The sequence below is a fragment of the Limulus polyphemus genome, unplaced genomic scaffold (genome assembly GCF_000517525.1).
Source record: "Limulus polyphemus unplaced genomic scaffold, Limulus_polyphemus-2.1.2 Scaffold5016, whole genome shotgun sequence".
NCBI lineage: Eukaryota > Metazoa > Arthropoda > Merostomata > Xiphosura > Limulidae > Limulus > Limulus polyphemus.
This window is the reverse complement of record NW_013670626.1, coordinates 46,367-59,766: the sequence shown is the minus strand read 5'-3', so window position 1 is coordinate 59,766 and position 13,400 is coordinate 46,367. Positions and strand designations below refer to the sequence as shown.

The window sequence follows — 13,400 nt, the reverse complement described above, 5'->3', positions numbered from 1 at the left end:
AAACATGACAAAAAACCTCCCCAACAACAGTTGACTTAAGGACCTTAGGTCAAAACTCATGTCTACTTACTATTTCTTCATCGATATAAAGCACACACTTATCAGACTACTTTTTGTCATGTTTCAACATTCCACACCTAAGGTCCTTAAGTCAACTGTTGTAAATCATGTCTACTTACTATTTCTTCATCGATTTAAACCCTATAACAAATCTCCCTGCAACAAAAATGGGGAGGTTGACTTACTAATAGTTATGAATACCAAAAATAAAGACACTTTTTGAGTGATGCTAGGATATTTTATGGAAAATAAAACTATGTTGAAAATACATTTATTTTTGTAAAAAGATTAAAAAGCAGTTAATATATATCAGGGTATGACCTGAACCGACGGTTACTAATATTTATTTTTACTTCTCTGTGATTGACCTCATTTCAAGATACATTGCAATCTCTCCATCGTGAAGGCACCCAAATGTATTGTGTATTTTTATAGGTAAACAAACTGATCTTTCTTAAAACTCAGATAATAAAAAATTAAGTAATTCTTTAAATCAGATTCGTATTGGCAGCCAATACAGAGATTGGTAGCAGGCTTAAACAAAAGGAAAAAAATTTGATAGGAAATTAGAACTCAGTAATGAAAGAAAAACTTTCTAACTGAAACAAAAACTAAGCAATAAAGGATACAAACTTTTCTAGAAAAAAAACTAAAACAAGTAATGAGAAAAAACAAAAGAAGTAATGTTTCTAAAGGAAAGTAAAACATGTAACACTGAAAACAAATAGTTTCTAGAGAAAACTAGCTCTAAATATTGTGATGAAAAACTCAGTTTCAGTTTTCTTTGTGAACATTTAGTATTAAATACAATAAAAAGTAATGTATAATAAACTCAGTAGTTCTGATTATTGACCCAGAAACAGTATTTGTGTAATATGATGTTATTTGTAAACATTCTACACTTTACAAATTTTATGCACTAAAATTACTTTTGAAATATTAGATTTAAAAGATGTGTTCTTTCTAATACTTTCTACATACCTGATTTGGCACAACATGACAAAAATTTGAAATCTTTTCTTTCACTCCATCAGTAACAGGATGTTCACTTCTACATGCAATCTATATTTATATATTAAAAACCAAAATGACAAATACTAAAATTAAGTATAACAATTAGAAAGAGCTATATAATTTCTAATAAAACTTGCAAGATACACAAGTACATCATAAGAGGTTCTTTTAACAGGTAGATCACAGGAAGTTTGGTAACAAGATAACATAAGTTTGGTTAAAAAGTCAATCACACAAGTTTGGTTAACAAGTACATAATACGAGGTTCAGTAAGAAGAAGAGAACACAAAGTTGGTTAACAGGTAGATCACAGGACGTTTGTTACCAAGTAGATCACAGGAGGTTGGGTAACAAGTAAATCACAGGGAGTTTGTTACCAAGTAAATCACAGGAGGTTGGGTAACAAGTAGATCACAGGAGGTTGAATAACAAGTAGATAACAGCAGGTTGGGTAACAAGTAGATAACAGGAGGTTGGGTAACAAGTAGATAACAGCAGGTTGGGTAACAAGTAGATAACAGGAGGTTGGGTAACAAGCAGATAACACTAGATTGGTTAACAAGTAGATCACACTAGGTTGGTTAACAAGTAGATCACAGGAAGTTTGTTACCAAGTAAATCACACGAGGTTCTTTAAAAAGCAGATAACATGATGTTGGGTAACAAGTAGATCACAGGAGGTTGGGTAACAAGTAGATCACAGGAGGTTGGGTAACAAGTAGATCACAGGAGGTTGAATAACAAGTAGATAACAGCAGGTTGGGTAACAAGTAGATAACAGGAGGTTGGGTAACAAGTAGATAACAGCAGGTTGGGTAACAAATAGATAACAGGAGGTTGGGTAACAAGTAGATAACACTAGAGGTTCTTTAAAAAGCAGATAACATGATGTTGGGTAACAAGTAGATAACACTAGATTGGTTAACAAGTAGATCACACTAGGTTGGTTAACAAGTAGATCACAGGAAGTTTGTTACCAAGTAAATCACACGAGGTTCTTTAAAAAGCAGATAACATGATGTTGGGTAACAAGTAGATCACAGGAGGTTGGGTAACAAGTAGATCACAGGAGGTTGGGTAACAAGTAGATCACAGGAGGTTGAATAACAAGTAGATAACAGCAGGTTGGGTAACAAGTAGATAACAGGAGGTTGGGTAACAAGTAGATAACAGCAGGTTGGGTAACAAATAGATAACAGGAGGTTGGGTAACAAGTAGATAACACTAGATTGGTTAACAAGTAGATCACACTAGGTTGGTTAACAAGTAGATCACAGGATGTTTGTTACCAAGTAAATCACACGAGGTTCTTTAAAAAGCAGATAACATGATGTTGGGTAACAAGTAGATAACAGCAGGTTGGGTAACAAGTAGATAACAGCAGGTTGGGTAACAAGTAGATCACAGGAGGTTGGGTAACAAGTAGATCACAGGAGGTTGGGTAATAAGTAGATAACAGCAGGTTGGGTAACAAGTAGATCACAGGAGGTTGGGTAACAAGTAGATCACAGGAGGTTGGGTAACAAGTAGATCACAGGAGGTTGGGTAACAAGTAGATAACAGGAGGCTGGGTAACAAGTAGATCACAGGAGGTTGGGTAACAAGTAGATCACAGAAGGTTGGGTAACAAGTAGATCACACTAGGTTGGTTAACATGTAGATCACACTAGGTTGGTTAACAAGTAGATCTAACTAGGTTGGTTAACAAGTAGATCACACTAGGTTGGTTAACAAGTAGATCTAACCAGGTTGGTTAACAAGTAGATCACACTAGGTTGGTTAACAAGTAGATCACACTAGGTTAGTAGATCACAGGATGTTTGTTGACAAGTAGATCACACAAGGTTTGTTAACAAGTAGATAACACAAAGTTGGTTAACTCTTTCAGCTCGTACCCGATCCCTAGGACCAGCCTCGTAACTATGTTATGCTTGTTGTAGTTTTCACACTATAACTTTTAAATTCATAAGCGTATCTTCACAAAATTTTGCAGATTATCAGTAAACATTACATCATATACAAAATATCAGATTTTAAGATTTTTAAGTAATGTTTTCTCATGCCTTTTTTCTTTTCACATGTTAACTATCCAACATGCAAAGTAATGTTAATTTTAAAATGAAAAATACTTTTATGCAGCAGAAAATTTTCATATTTCACATGCAAGATTTTTATAGCATCCAGATAATCATCAAATGTTTCTTAAGAAAAAAGTTTATATTTTATCTGTTATTTTCACTAACAAATCTGTGTACGAGTTCGTTAGATTTACTGATCTCGTAACCACCATAAAAAATTAGGAAATAAATATAAGTTATGCTTTTTTCATTACAGAATGACTACAAATTATAACAAGAAAACACAAATGTTTAGTTTAAATAACTTAACTCTATTTCTATGGGTCAAAGGCCATGTCATTGTGTTTGAACTCACATTGAACATTTTATTGAATTACTATTTTATGACGGTATGCCAATAAGTTTAGTATTAAATTGTACATTATAATTCAAATTTTAATATGATCCATTAGTTCATTTCTTTATATTAAAACTAAATATTTAAAAAAATCCTAAGTACCAATTTTTGTGTCAATGGTATGTTGAATGCAGCATTAGTTCAAATTAGATGTTTGTACTGTCCAAATTCAAATTCTGTAGTTTTTTTATAAATTAGGAACTCAAATTACTGATATTGACAAGTTAGAATCTAAAATAAGAACCTCCTATCTCTTCTATGTGCTGAGATATCACTACATTTACTGGAACAAAATCAAAAGTGGCAAAATCAAGCTCTTTCCAATTTTTGAAAACACTTCCTCATGTACACCTACATCTGTCTACAACATGTGAATAACCAATCAAAAGCTCAGACTGTCCCCCTAATGGCTTTCTCTGCCATTTTGAAGTATTAGGCTTTCAATCTATTTCATTTGATACAAAATTTCAAGCTGGTATGGTAAGTCTTTAGTCAGCTTGAAATTTCATATTTCTTTAGACCCAAATACAGCTCAGTTACTATGCTTGATAAATTATAGTGGAATTCTGTGGTGTTGATATAGTATTTTATGCTTTTTGGTTATATCAAAATGTATGTATAAAACATAAAAAAAATATATTTTGTTTCACATCCTCCAGCAAATGAGTTCAAATTTCATAACTAGAAAAGATAATTATTTTCTATAATTATTTATTTACTGTTCTATGTTTTAAGAAAAATAACTAAAATTTTAAGAATTTATTTTAAATAGTAAAAATGTATATGCATACATAATGTATTAAAACTGAAATGTGATTGCATTTTACAAAATACTAGTCTACTAAAATACAGCCAAGACAGGTCACTTTGTAAAGGGTAGTTTTATATTCTATGATACAATGAGTGCACATGCACCACTTCATTGCAGCAGCTGCAATGTTAACCAGGCACGGCTGGAAGGTCAATATAATAAAAATAATAAATATATATCCTAATTTATACAAAAATATAGACTTTGTACTTGTACATCACAAACATCTAATTTGAACCAGTGCTGCATTCAACATACCACGTGACACAATAAAAAAAAAATCAATATTTAGGTGTGTTTCTAATATTTACTTTTAAATTAAAAATTAACTAAGGTATAATACTAAAATTTGAATTATAATCTACAATTATAGACATAAATTCTTAAAATAGTAGTTCAATAAAATTTTGAATACAAGTGAACAAACAAGAGGACATAGCCTTTGACCCGTGAAAATAAAGTTATCAAGTACATCACACGAAGTTATTTAACAAGTAGATAACATGAGGTTGGATAACAAGAAGAGAACACAAGGATGGGTAACAAGCAGATAATACAAAGTTGGTTAACAAGTAGATCACACGAGGTTGGTTAACAACTGTATAACACAAGGTTTGGTAACAAGTAGATCACACAAGGTTCATTAACAAGTAAATCATGATATTGGGTAACAAGTATATCACAGTAAGTTCATTAAAAAGCAGATAACATGATGTTGGGTAACAAGTAGATCACATGATGTTGGGTAACAAGTAGATCACAGAAAGTTCATTAAAAAGCAGATAACATGATGTTGGGTAACAAGTAGATCACATGATGTTAGGTAACAAGTAGATCACACGAGGTTCATTAAAAAGCACATAACATGATGTTGGGTAACAAGTAGATCACATGTTGTTAGGTAACAAGTAGATCACACAAGGTTCATTAAAAAGCACATAACATGATGTTGGGTAACAAGTAGATCACATGATGTTAGGTAACAAGTAGATCAAACGAGGTTCATTAAAAAGCAAATAACATGATGTTGGGTAACAAGTAGATCACACCAGCTTGGATAACAAGCAGATAATACAAAGTTGGTTATCAAGTAGATCACACGAGGTTGGTTAATAAGTGTATAACACAAGGTTTGGTAACAAGTAGATCACACAAGGTTGAGTAACAAGTAGATCACACGAGGTGCATTAACAAGTAGATTACATGATATTGGGTAACAAGAAGATCACATGATGTTAGGTAACAAGTAGATCACACAAGGTTCATTAAAAAGCAGATAACATGATGTTAAGTAACAAGTAGATCACACGAGGTTGGTTAACGTGTAGATTACACGAGGTTGGTTAACGTGTAGATCACATGAGGTTGGTTAACGTGTAGATCACACGAGGTTGGTTAACTTGTAGATCACACGAGGTTGGTTAACTTGTAGATCACACGAGGTTGGTTAACATGTAGATCACACGAGGTTGATTAACATGTAGATCACACGAGGTTGGTTAACATGTAGATTACACGAGGTTGGTTAACATGTAGATCACACGAGGTTGGTTAACATGTAGATCACACGAGGTTGGTTAACATGTAGATCACACGAGGTGCATTAACAAGCAGATAACATGAGGTTGGTTAACATGTAGATTACACGAGGTTGGTTAACATGTAGAATAACCAATCGAAAGCTCAGAATGTCACCATAGTGGCTTTCTCAGCCATTTTAGATATAAAGTCGTTGTTATATCTTTCTTTCGATACAAGATGGCATAGAGGTAATCACAAGTCTTTAGTCTGCTCAAAATTTCATATTTTTTTTGACCCAAATATAGCCTTGTTACTAAAATTGATAAATTACAATTGATTTCTATGGTATCGATATAGTAATTTAAGATTTTTTGGTTATTCAAATGTATATATAAATCCTTAAAAGAATTATTTCGTTTCACATCCTCTATGTGCAAAATTTGATAAGGTTTACCAACCCACAGCAAGCAGCAAATGAGTACAAAGGTCAAAACTAGAAGAGATACCTTGCTTCTTTATTTACTGTTCTATTTTTTAAGAAAAATAAGTTTAAGAAGATATTTATAAATAGTAATAATCTACATACATATATAATGTATAATAATTGAAATGTGACTGTATTTTACAAAATATTAATGTACTAAAACACAGCCAGACATGTCATTTTGTAGACTAAAGGTCAGTTTTATATTATTAAATACGGTAACATGTGTGCCGCATCATTGTAACTTCTGTATTGTTAGCCAGACATGGCTGAAAGGTGTATATAATAAAAATAATAAATGCATAATGTTATGAGATTTAAGCTATATAGTCTAAACATTTATGTTTCGTGTTATAATCTGTAGCCATTCTAGAACGAAAAAGACATAATTCATAGTTATTTCTTAATCTTTTATGGTCGTTATGTTAGTGAAAATAACAGATAAAATAGTTTTTTCTTCAAAAACAATTTGATAACTATCTGGACATTATAAGGATTTTGCACGTGAAATTTAAAAATCCGATGCATAAAAGTATTTTAATCTTAAAATAAAAATTACTTTGCATGTTGGATAGTCAACATGTGAAAAAAAAAAAGACATGAAAAAACATTACTTCAGAAAAAAAATCAAAACTAAATATCTTATTTTTCCAAAACTACATACTTATAGAACTTTTCATCTGAAATTTAAAAGGATTTCATCCACTAGTTTCATTTTTGTAAAGAACTTTCAAAGGGTTAAATTGACTACTAATTCTTGCAAAGTCAAGGGGCTAAGCCTCAATCCAGTAGTTCTCTGATTTAGTGTGATAAAACTTACCAAATCGGGGGATAGGCCTAAACCACGTAGTTCACGAACACTGGCTTGTGTTGGTTTTGTTTTATGCTCACCTGTTGCCTTTGGCTAGAGAATAATTGTAATCATCATTATCATAACCATAATATATGAATGAAAGATACTTCCAACAGTATGTACTAATGGCTAATTATGAATATACTATTCATAAAAATGGGTTATATAGTAGCAAAAATTAACTATTAAAAGCATTGTACAAAATTTATCAAAAAGAAAAAAGCATAATGATACATGAATTTTAATTCACAGATGCTCATACTGAAAGTCAGTTAATCAAGTGTAACTAACAACGAATTTGTGACAAAATGATGGAAAGTACAAATAATGACAGAAAGTCAGTTTTAACAGCTAACGATAGGAAAGTCAAATGCTAATAAATATATAACAAAACAGTTTTTAACAATAACACGACGATAAAGATACAATCATCACAAACCTGAGGAACGAGACTGACGTGTACACAACAAAAGTTCTCTCGTTTGACACGGAACTGAAACTGTCTAAAGGCTTCCACAAATGGCATTCCTTCAATATCCCCTATAGTACCTCCAAGCTTAAAAAGAAATGTTACAGTTCAAATGTAATAGAAAAGACATGACTAAATCTGAAACATTATGTAGATAAAAAATACATAATGCATTAGTAAGTTTAAAAAATTTAACTTGTTGATTCAGAACCTTAATCATTCACTACACAAATTTTGTAGTCAGACTGGACAAATAAGCAGTTCTCTAAAATACAATGATTTTTGTTTCACTACCTCACTTCTGCCACAAATAAGTTGACTACAACTACAAATACAGCTGCCATTCTTCAGATTCCTGAGGGACAAGGACTTCTTCCAACACTCCATATTCTACTATTGCTGCTGCTAGACATTACAACTAGGATTCAAATAAAGCTGGTATATTTCAGATAACTCAAGGAAGGGAACTTTTTCCAACACTCCATTACAATTCTGCTGACCCTCAGTGAATGTGCCTGAGGTAATGTCTAACAGCTGCTACAGGAATCAGAAGCTTAGCTGTAACCAAAAGAAGAGATAGCTGGAGCCTTGGAAATGCAAACCACGGAGAGAGAAAGGAAATATCTTATTTAAAATGAAGACAAATAAGCAGGAATCTATCAACTAAAACAACAGTTCTCAATCTGTAGCACTCCTCATATTGTTGGTTGAATAATTATTGAAAAGAAACTGCAGTACAATGTATTAATCTCACTGTGGCCCACAGAGATAAAAAAAACAAAGTATTATATACAGGACCAGAGAAATCAAGAGCAAAAATCACAAAAACTAGACCAGAATAACAGTGTTAGAGTATACCACAAAGGAGAAATAGCAATCTAATGGTAAAAACAAGGTTGCAGATTAGAACTTTAGAAGTATTCAACTATAGCAGATCAGGGCCAATAATGTTGCTGTAGGATAGCACAAAACTGATGAAAGCACAAGTATATTCAGAGAAGGAACAGTGATGTATAGAGCCCCAGCCCCTTACACTAAATCAGTAGAGAAAACATAACTAGCAAAAACAAGATCAAATAGAAGCCTCGCAAGATCAGCAAGAAATGATGTACAACTTTTGATGGCTCTAGGGACAACCCCAATACAAACATGGTAATCTCTGGAGGAAACATGAAAATTAGGATGGAACACCAAACATCCCTAGAGGGAGAAAAAATTTGAATTAATAGTAGGCAATGTCTAAATCTGGGCCTGAGTTGCAATCAAAGGCACATGAAATACAGTAAGAGAACATAAAGGTCCATGTTTTGTCCACATTCCATCCTAGAGAGAAACTGACTAGATATGTCAACATTTAAAACTTCTGTGTAAGAAAGAGCAGTACAATCACTTGAAGAAAGAAAAAAAAGAACATTGGTATCCACTTAATGCAGTCTGTAGAATACCTTTGTAATAACCACAAAGTGAGACAGCAAACAAAAGCACTAAAAATTGATACTGATAAAGCACAATAGAACAGTCCTAGTCCATCATGGCAAACAATGTTGAGAGGACAATGGAAGATAAAGTAGTATCCATATTTTAAGCTGCTCAAATCTCAGGTGCAGAAGGACTGGTCCACACACTGAAAAATAGTCTAGAACACATCACTAGCATAAACATCTGAAAACATCAATGATGGTCTGAGACCAGGAGCAACAAACAAATCTTCCACAAAAGGAAGCATAATAAAAGAAAATTAATGGTGGAATGGAAAGAGTTTTTAGGATCAGATTAATATCCCAATCCAGATGAACACAAGACTTCAAAGGGTGCTAGATCCAACATGTTTTGAAAACTGTACAAAAACATGTAGATTCTAAAATTAGGATCACAGAGAAATGTACAGAATGAAAGTTAGTACCTCTCCACACTCTAAAATAGTAAACAAGACATGTCTCTTCCTCAGCAAGAAAATCAGTCATTTGAAATGGAGGTGATAAGGAATGAACAGAACAAAATCAAAGCTGGAAATTTTTCTACTGAGCCTGATACACATCCCATGTGGAAAACTTACAAAAAGGAATAAGATGACTAGCCACTTAAATGACCAATTACGAAATACATGCTACAGACCACACAACAATCAATTGTAGAAAATCATATGCTATGGTTGAAAATGTTTTAGTGGGTGGAAAAAGATAGTTCCTTATCAAGAAGTCAAAAGTATGTAAAAAAAAATAGCAAAGAAGATAGAGGACCATTGTTAATCTGGAGTCTTTAATCTCATGAGAAACTTATCTGAGAAGACTTAGAGGAGGAAAAGCAAACAAATAAAGAAATAACCATTTCCAGAACTAATTATCCATCATTTTCACTAAAGCATCCAAAACATGTGTTATGACAGCGGAAGTCACGTGATGTCGCTCTTGCATGCGACCGAGTTTCTCAAATTATCAGGGAACTCCTCAAATTTTGTTGAAGCCTCTTTGTTAGTATATAAGCCTGGCGAGAAGAGCCAGAGGATGATAAATGAATGTATGATAAAATGAACAGTAGTCACAGTAAGTTTCGAGTAATTTACGATTCTGTTATAGGCTAGTGTGTGATTTGCACTCATAGAGAGCGAAGTTATCGAGATTGTTGTTAAGTTGTTAAGTTTAAAGTGACGAGAAACGTACTGACAGTTGGAATTACTGTGTACTAAAAGTTTCTATCAAGAAAGAATAAACTGGTTTAATCAAGAAAAAACTTGTATCGCTGAAGTTCCTTGGGAAAGAATTTCTACTGGAAATTAACAAACAAGCAGATATGCAACACATGGAACCAAAAGACATGACAAGCCCTCTGACTATTATCCATCTAAAAGATACCAAAATATCTGAATGAGAGAGAAAACAATGAGTGGATGCAACTCTGCCATGAAAACCTATGTTGAAGTTTTTAACTGGTCCTTTTGAGAATTTGAATACAACACTCCACTTAAATAAGGATAGAGCTGATGATAACTGAAATTTTCTTGTTCATATATTTAGGTGGGACATGCCCCAAACACAAACAACCAAATCTCATAACCACTGGTAGTAAAAGTGTAACAGAAAGCAATTACCTTGGTAGCAGAGGAAATCTATCCCTAAAAACTTACACAACCTGGTATAACACACAAGCCAAAGCCAGTCCATATAGATAATCACATAAAACAAAGATAACAAGGTGAAGAACTGAAATGAATGTGTGGGATAAGCCTCCCGAATAACAAAGCTGTTCATCACCAACTTGTCTGTAGAAATTAAGCACCTTCCACCATGATGCTGGATAGTTATAGTTAATGGTTCAGGTTGGAGAGATTGATCCAAAGTTCCCATCCACCATCTTCTTGAGGACCACAAAATCGCTGAAGCAATGCTGAGTCTGCCAATTCTAGTGCACTACATAACTGTGAGTAACACAAATTGACTAGGTATTGATTGAACCTGCCCGGGTCATGTAGAAATGAAAAAGCAAACAAGGCAGGGACTTAAAAGAGGGAACTGTCTATGCTAGTTGTAGACCATATTCTAGTACCAAAAAAGATCCAGGGAACTCAACAAGGAGAACTCTAACAAAAGCAGAGTAACTGCAAGTGATCTCTAAATCAAGGTTGAAAAGCCCCAGGGAAATCAACAAGGAGAACTATAGTGGAAGCAAAATAACTGAAAGTGATCTCCAAATCCAAACTGAAAAAAAACCTGAGAACTCAACAAGAAAAACCCTAATGGAAGCAGAGTAACTGGAGGTGATCTCCAAATCAAGGTTGAAACAACTCAAGAAACTCAACAAGGAGAATTCTAATGGAAGCAGAGTAAATGGAGATGATCTTCAAATCAAGATTGAAAGACCCAAGGAACTCAACAAGGAGAATTCTAATGGAAGCAGAGTAAATGGAGGTGGTCTCCAAATTAAGGTTGAAAGACCCAAGGAACTCAACAAGGAGAACTTTAATGGAAGCGGAATAAATTGAGGTGATCTCCAAATCAAGGTTAAAATTGAAAATACATTTTTTTTAAAGCTTTCAGTGCTGACTGAAGGACGTAAACTATATTAAAAGAAGATGATACACACCTTGAGATAAATGTTTTTTTAGTCTACCCAACATTTCGGCATTATAATATTTCTACATTGAAAATATATTTCTGATAGATTCTTACCCCTACTCACATAATAGCTTTTCTCATTCAGTGCTGCTCTCTACATGTGCACATTTTGTGCTTACCACTAGCCTTGACACTCCCACCTACCCCATATATTTAATGTGGTTGGTACAGTTGCATTGTAGCATGCAAATAAATATGCGACAACCCTTAACCAACAGGAGTGAGTGCGACACACCTTCCTGGTGAAGGTGGCTCCCTCTATACAGTAGAACCCAATCTACACTTCGAAATTAGGCTAAAAAGAAGCACCAGAAGTGGGGAGGAAGAGTGGGAAGTGTAAGAGAAGGTAAGTATCTATCAGAAATATAATTCCAGTGTAGGAAAATTATAACTTCTGATACAATACGTTCCCTCCTTTCAGATAATAACTAGAATCCTACAGTAAAGTGGTGGAGGTACTGGTGCAGAATTTAACTAAATGAGCACATTTTGGAAAGAGTCCAAAGAACACCCATCAGGTGTGACATCTCCATGGTAAGGGACTAACCCGTGAGACCAGTCCTAATTTATTCAATCCAGGATCAGAGGGATGGACAGCTATCCTGACACTGCTTTACCCATGATATTCAATGGGTATGGTACAGTCTGGGATGGACACAGTAATGATGCAATACACTGCAAGGAGAACCTACTAGTAGTCTTGCGGAACACTCCATCTCAACATTGGGTGTTATAGACTTGAAAGGTCATACAGTGCAGATTTGGTGGCTGATCCATCTCATTTCCAAAACCAGACTCCTGTGAACCAACCTCCACAAGATGGTAGGATGGAGGTTCCCTGATGAAAAGTATACCTGGACAAATACCACACACTGTGATCCGATATTAAGCATAGGGCCACTGTAAGGGAAGGTAAAAAATGAAAAGAAAACTTACTCACTCAAAGTTGAACCAATGTGTGTAGTATGACAATGGGCAGCAATTAATGAAAGTGTGTGGTCCACACATTAGTCTGTAAGATCTCCACCAACTGATGATGAAAGGAAGCAGCCAGGGATAGCCAGATATAGTGGGAGGAGAACATGTAAAAATGATGGGAAATGGAATACAAGGAAGAAGAAGCCAACTGAAAGAGTTGGCAAATCCAACTGCTAAAGATCACGGGGGGAAGGTCGTGGGTAGAAGAAGGATTCAAATGGAAAATGAGGCAGGAACTGGAACAAAGGAAGGAAGATGTGTGTGCAAAATAACATCAGAGAGCATGAAACAGGCAGAGGAGACAATCTCGATTGGAAGGGAAAGAGAAAAAGTAATGGAAAGGCAGTATATCAGCATGAAAGTGACATTCCCCTCATGAGTCACCCTGATCCTGTGAAGAAAAACATGGTGGTAATGAATACGTGACATGTCGAAAACAAAGGAGCCTGACGTACAATGACCACTGACAAAAAAGAGCAAAGTAGGTGGGGTATAAAACAGTTGGTCAGTGGTTCGAAAGCAGGCTGATTAACCCCTTGAGATGGGTCACAGGTAAAAGGCCATGTCATCTCGTTTGTTGACTCGCATTCAAAATTTGATTGAACTACTAGTTCATGAATTTA

General features: G+C 34.4%; 1 protein-coding gene across 2 annotated transcripts in view; it reads right to left on the bottom strand.

The window, feature by feature from the left end:
• LOC106472003 (CTP synthase 1-like) overlaps window positions 1-13,400 on the bottom strand; it is a 35,385-nt gene that overhangs the window by 9,213 nt on the left and 12,772 nt on the right. For both annotated transcript variants that reach the window (XM_022400608.1, XM_022400609.1), the window contains exons 5-7: window positions 7,658-7,774; window positions 7,186-7,269; window positions 1,042-1,122 (exon numbers count right to left, since the gene is read on the bottom strand). In XM_022400608.1, coding sequence (XP_022256316.1) covers window positions 1,042-1,122; window positions 7,186-7,269; window positions 7,658-7,774 — 282 coding nt within the window. The remainder of the gene's footprint in view (window positions 1-1,041; window positions 1,123-7,185; window positions 7,270-7,657; window positions 7,775-13,400) is intronic.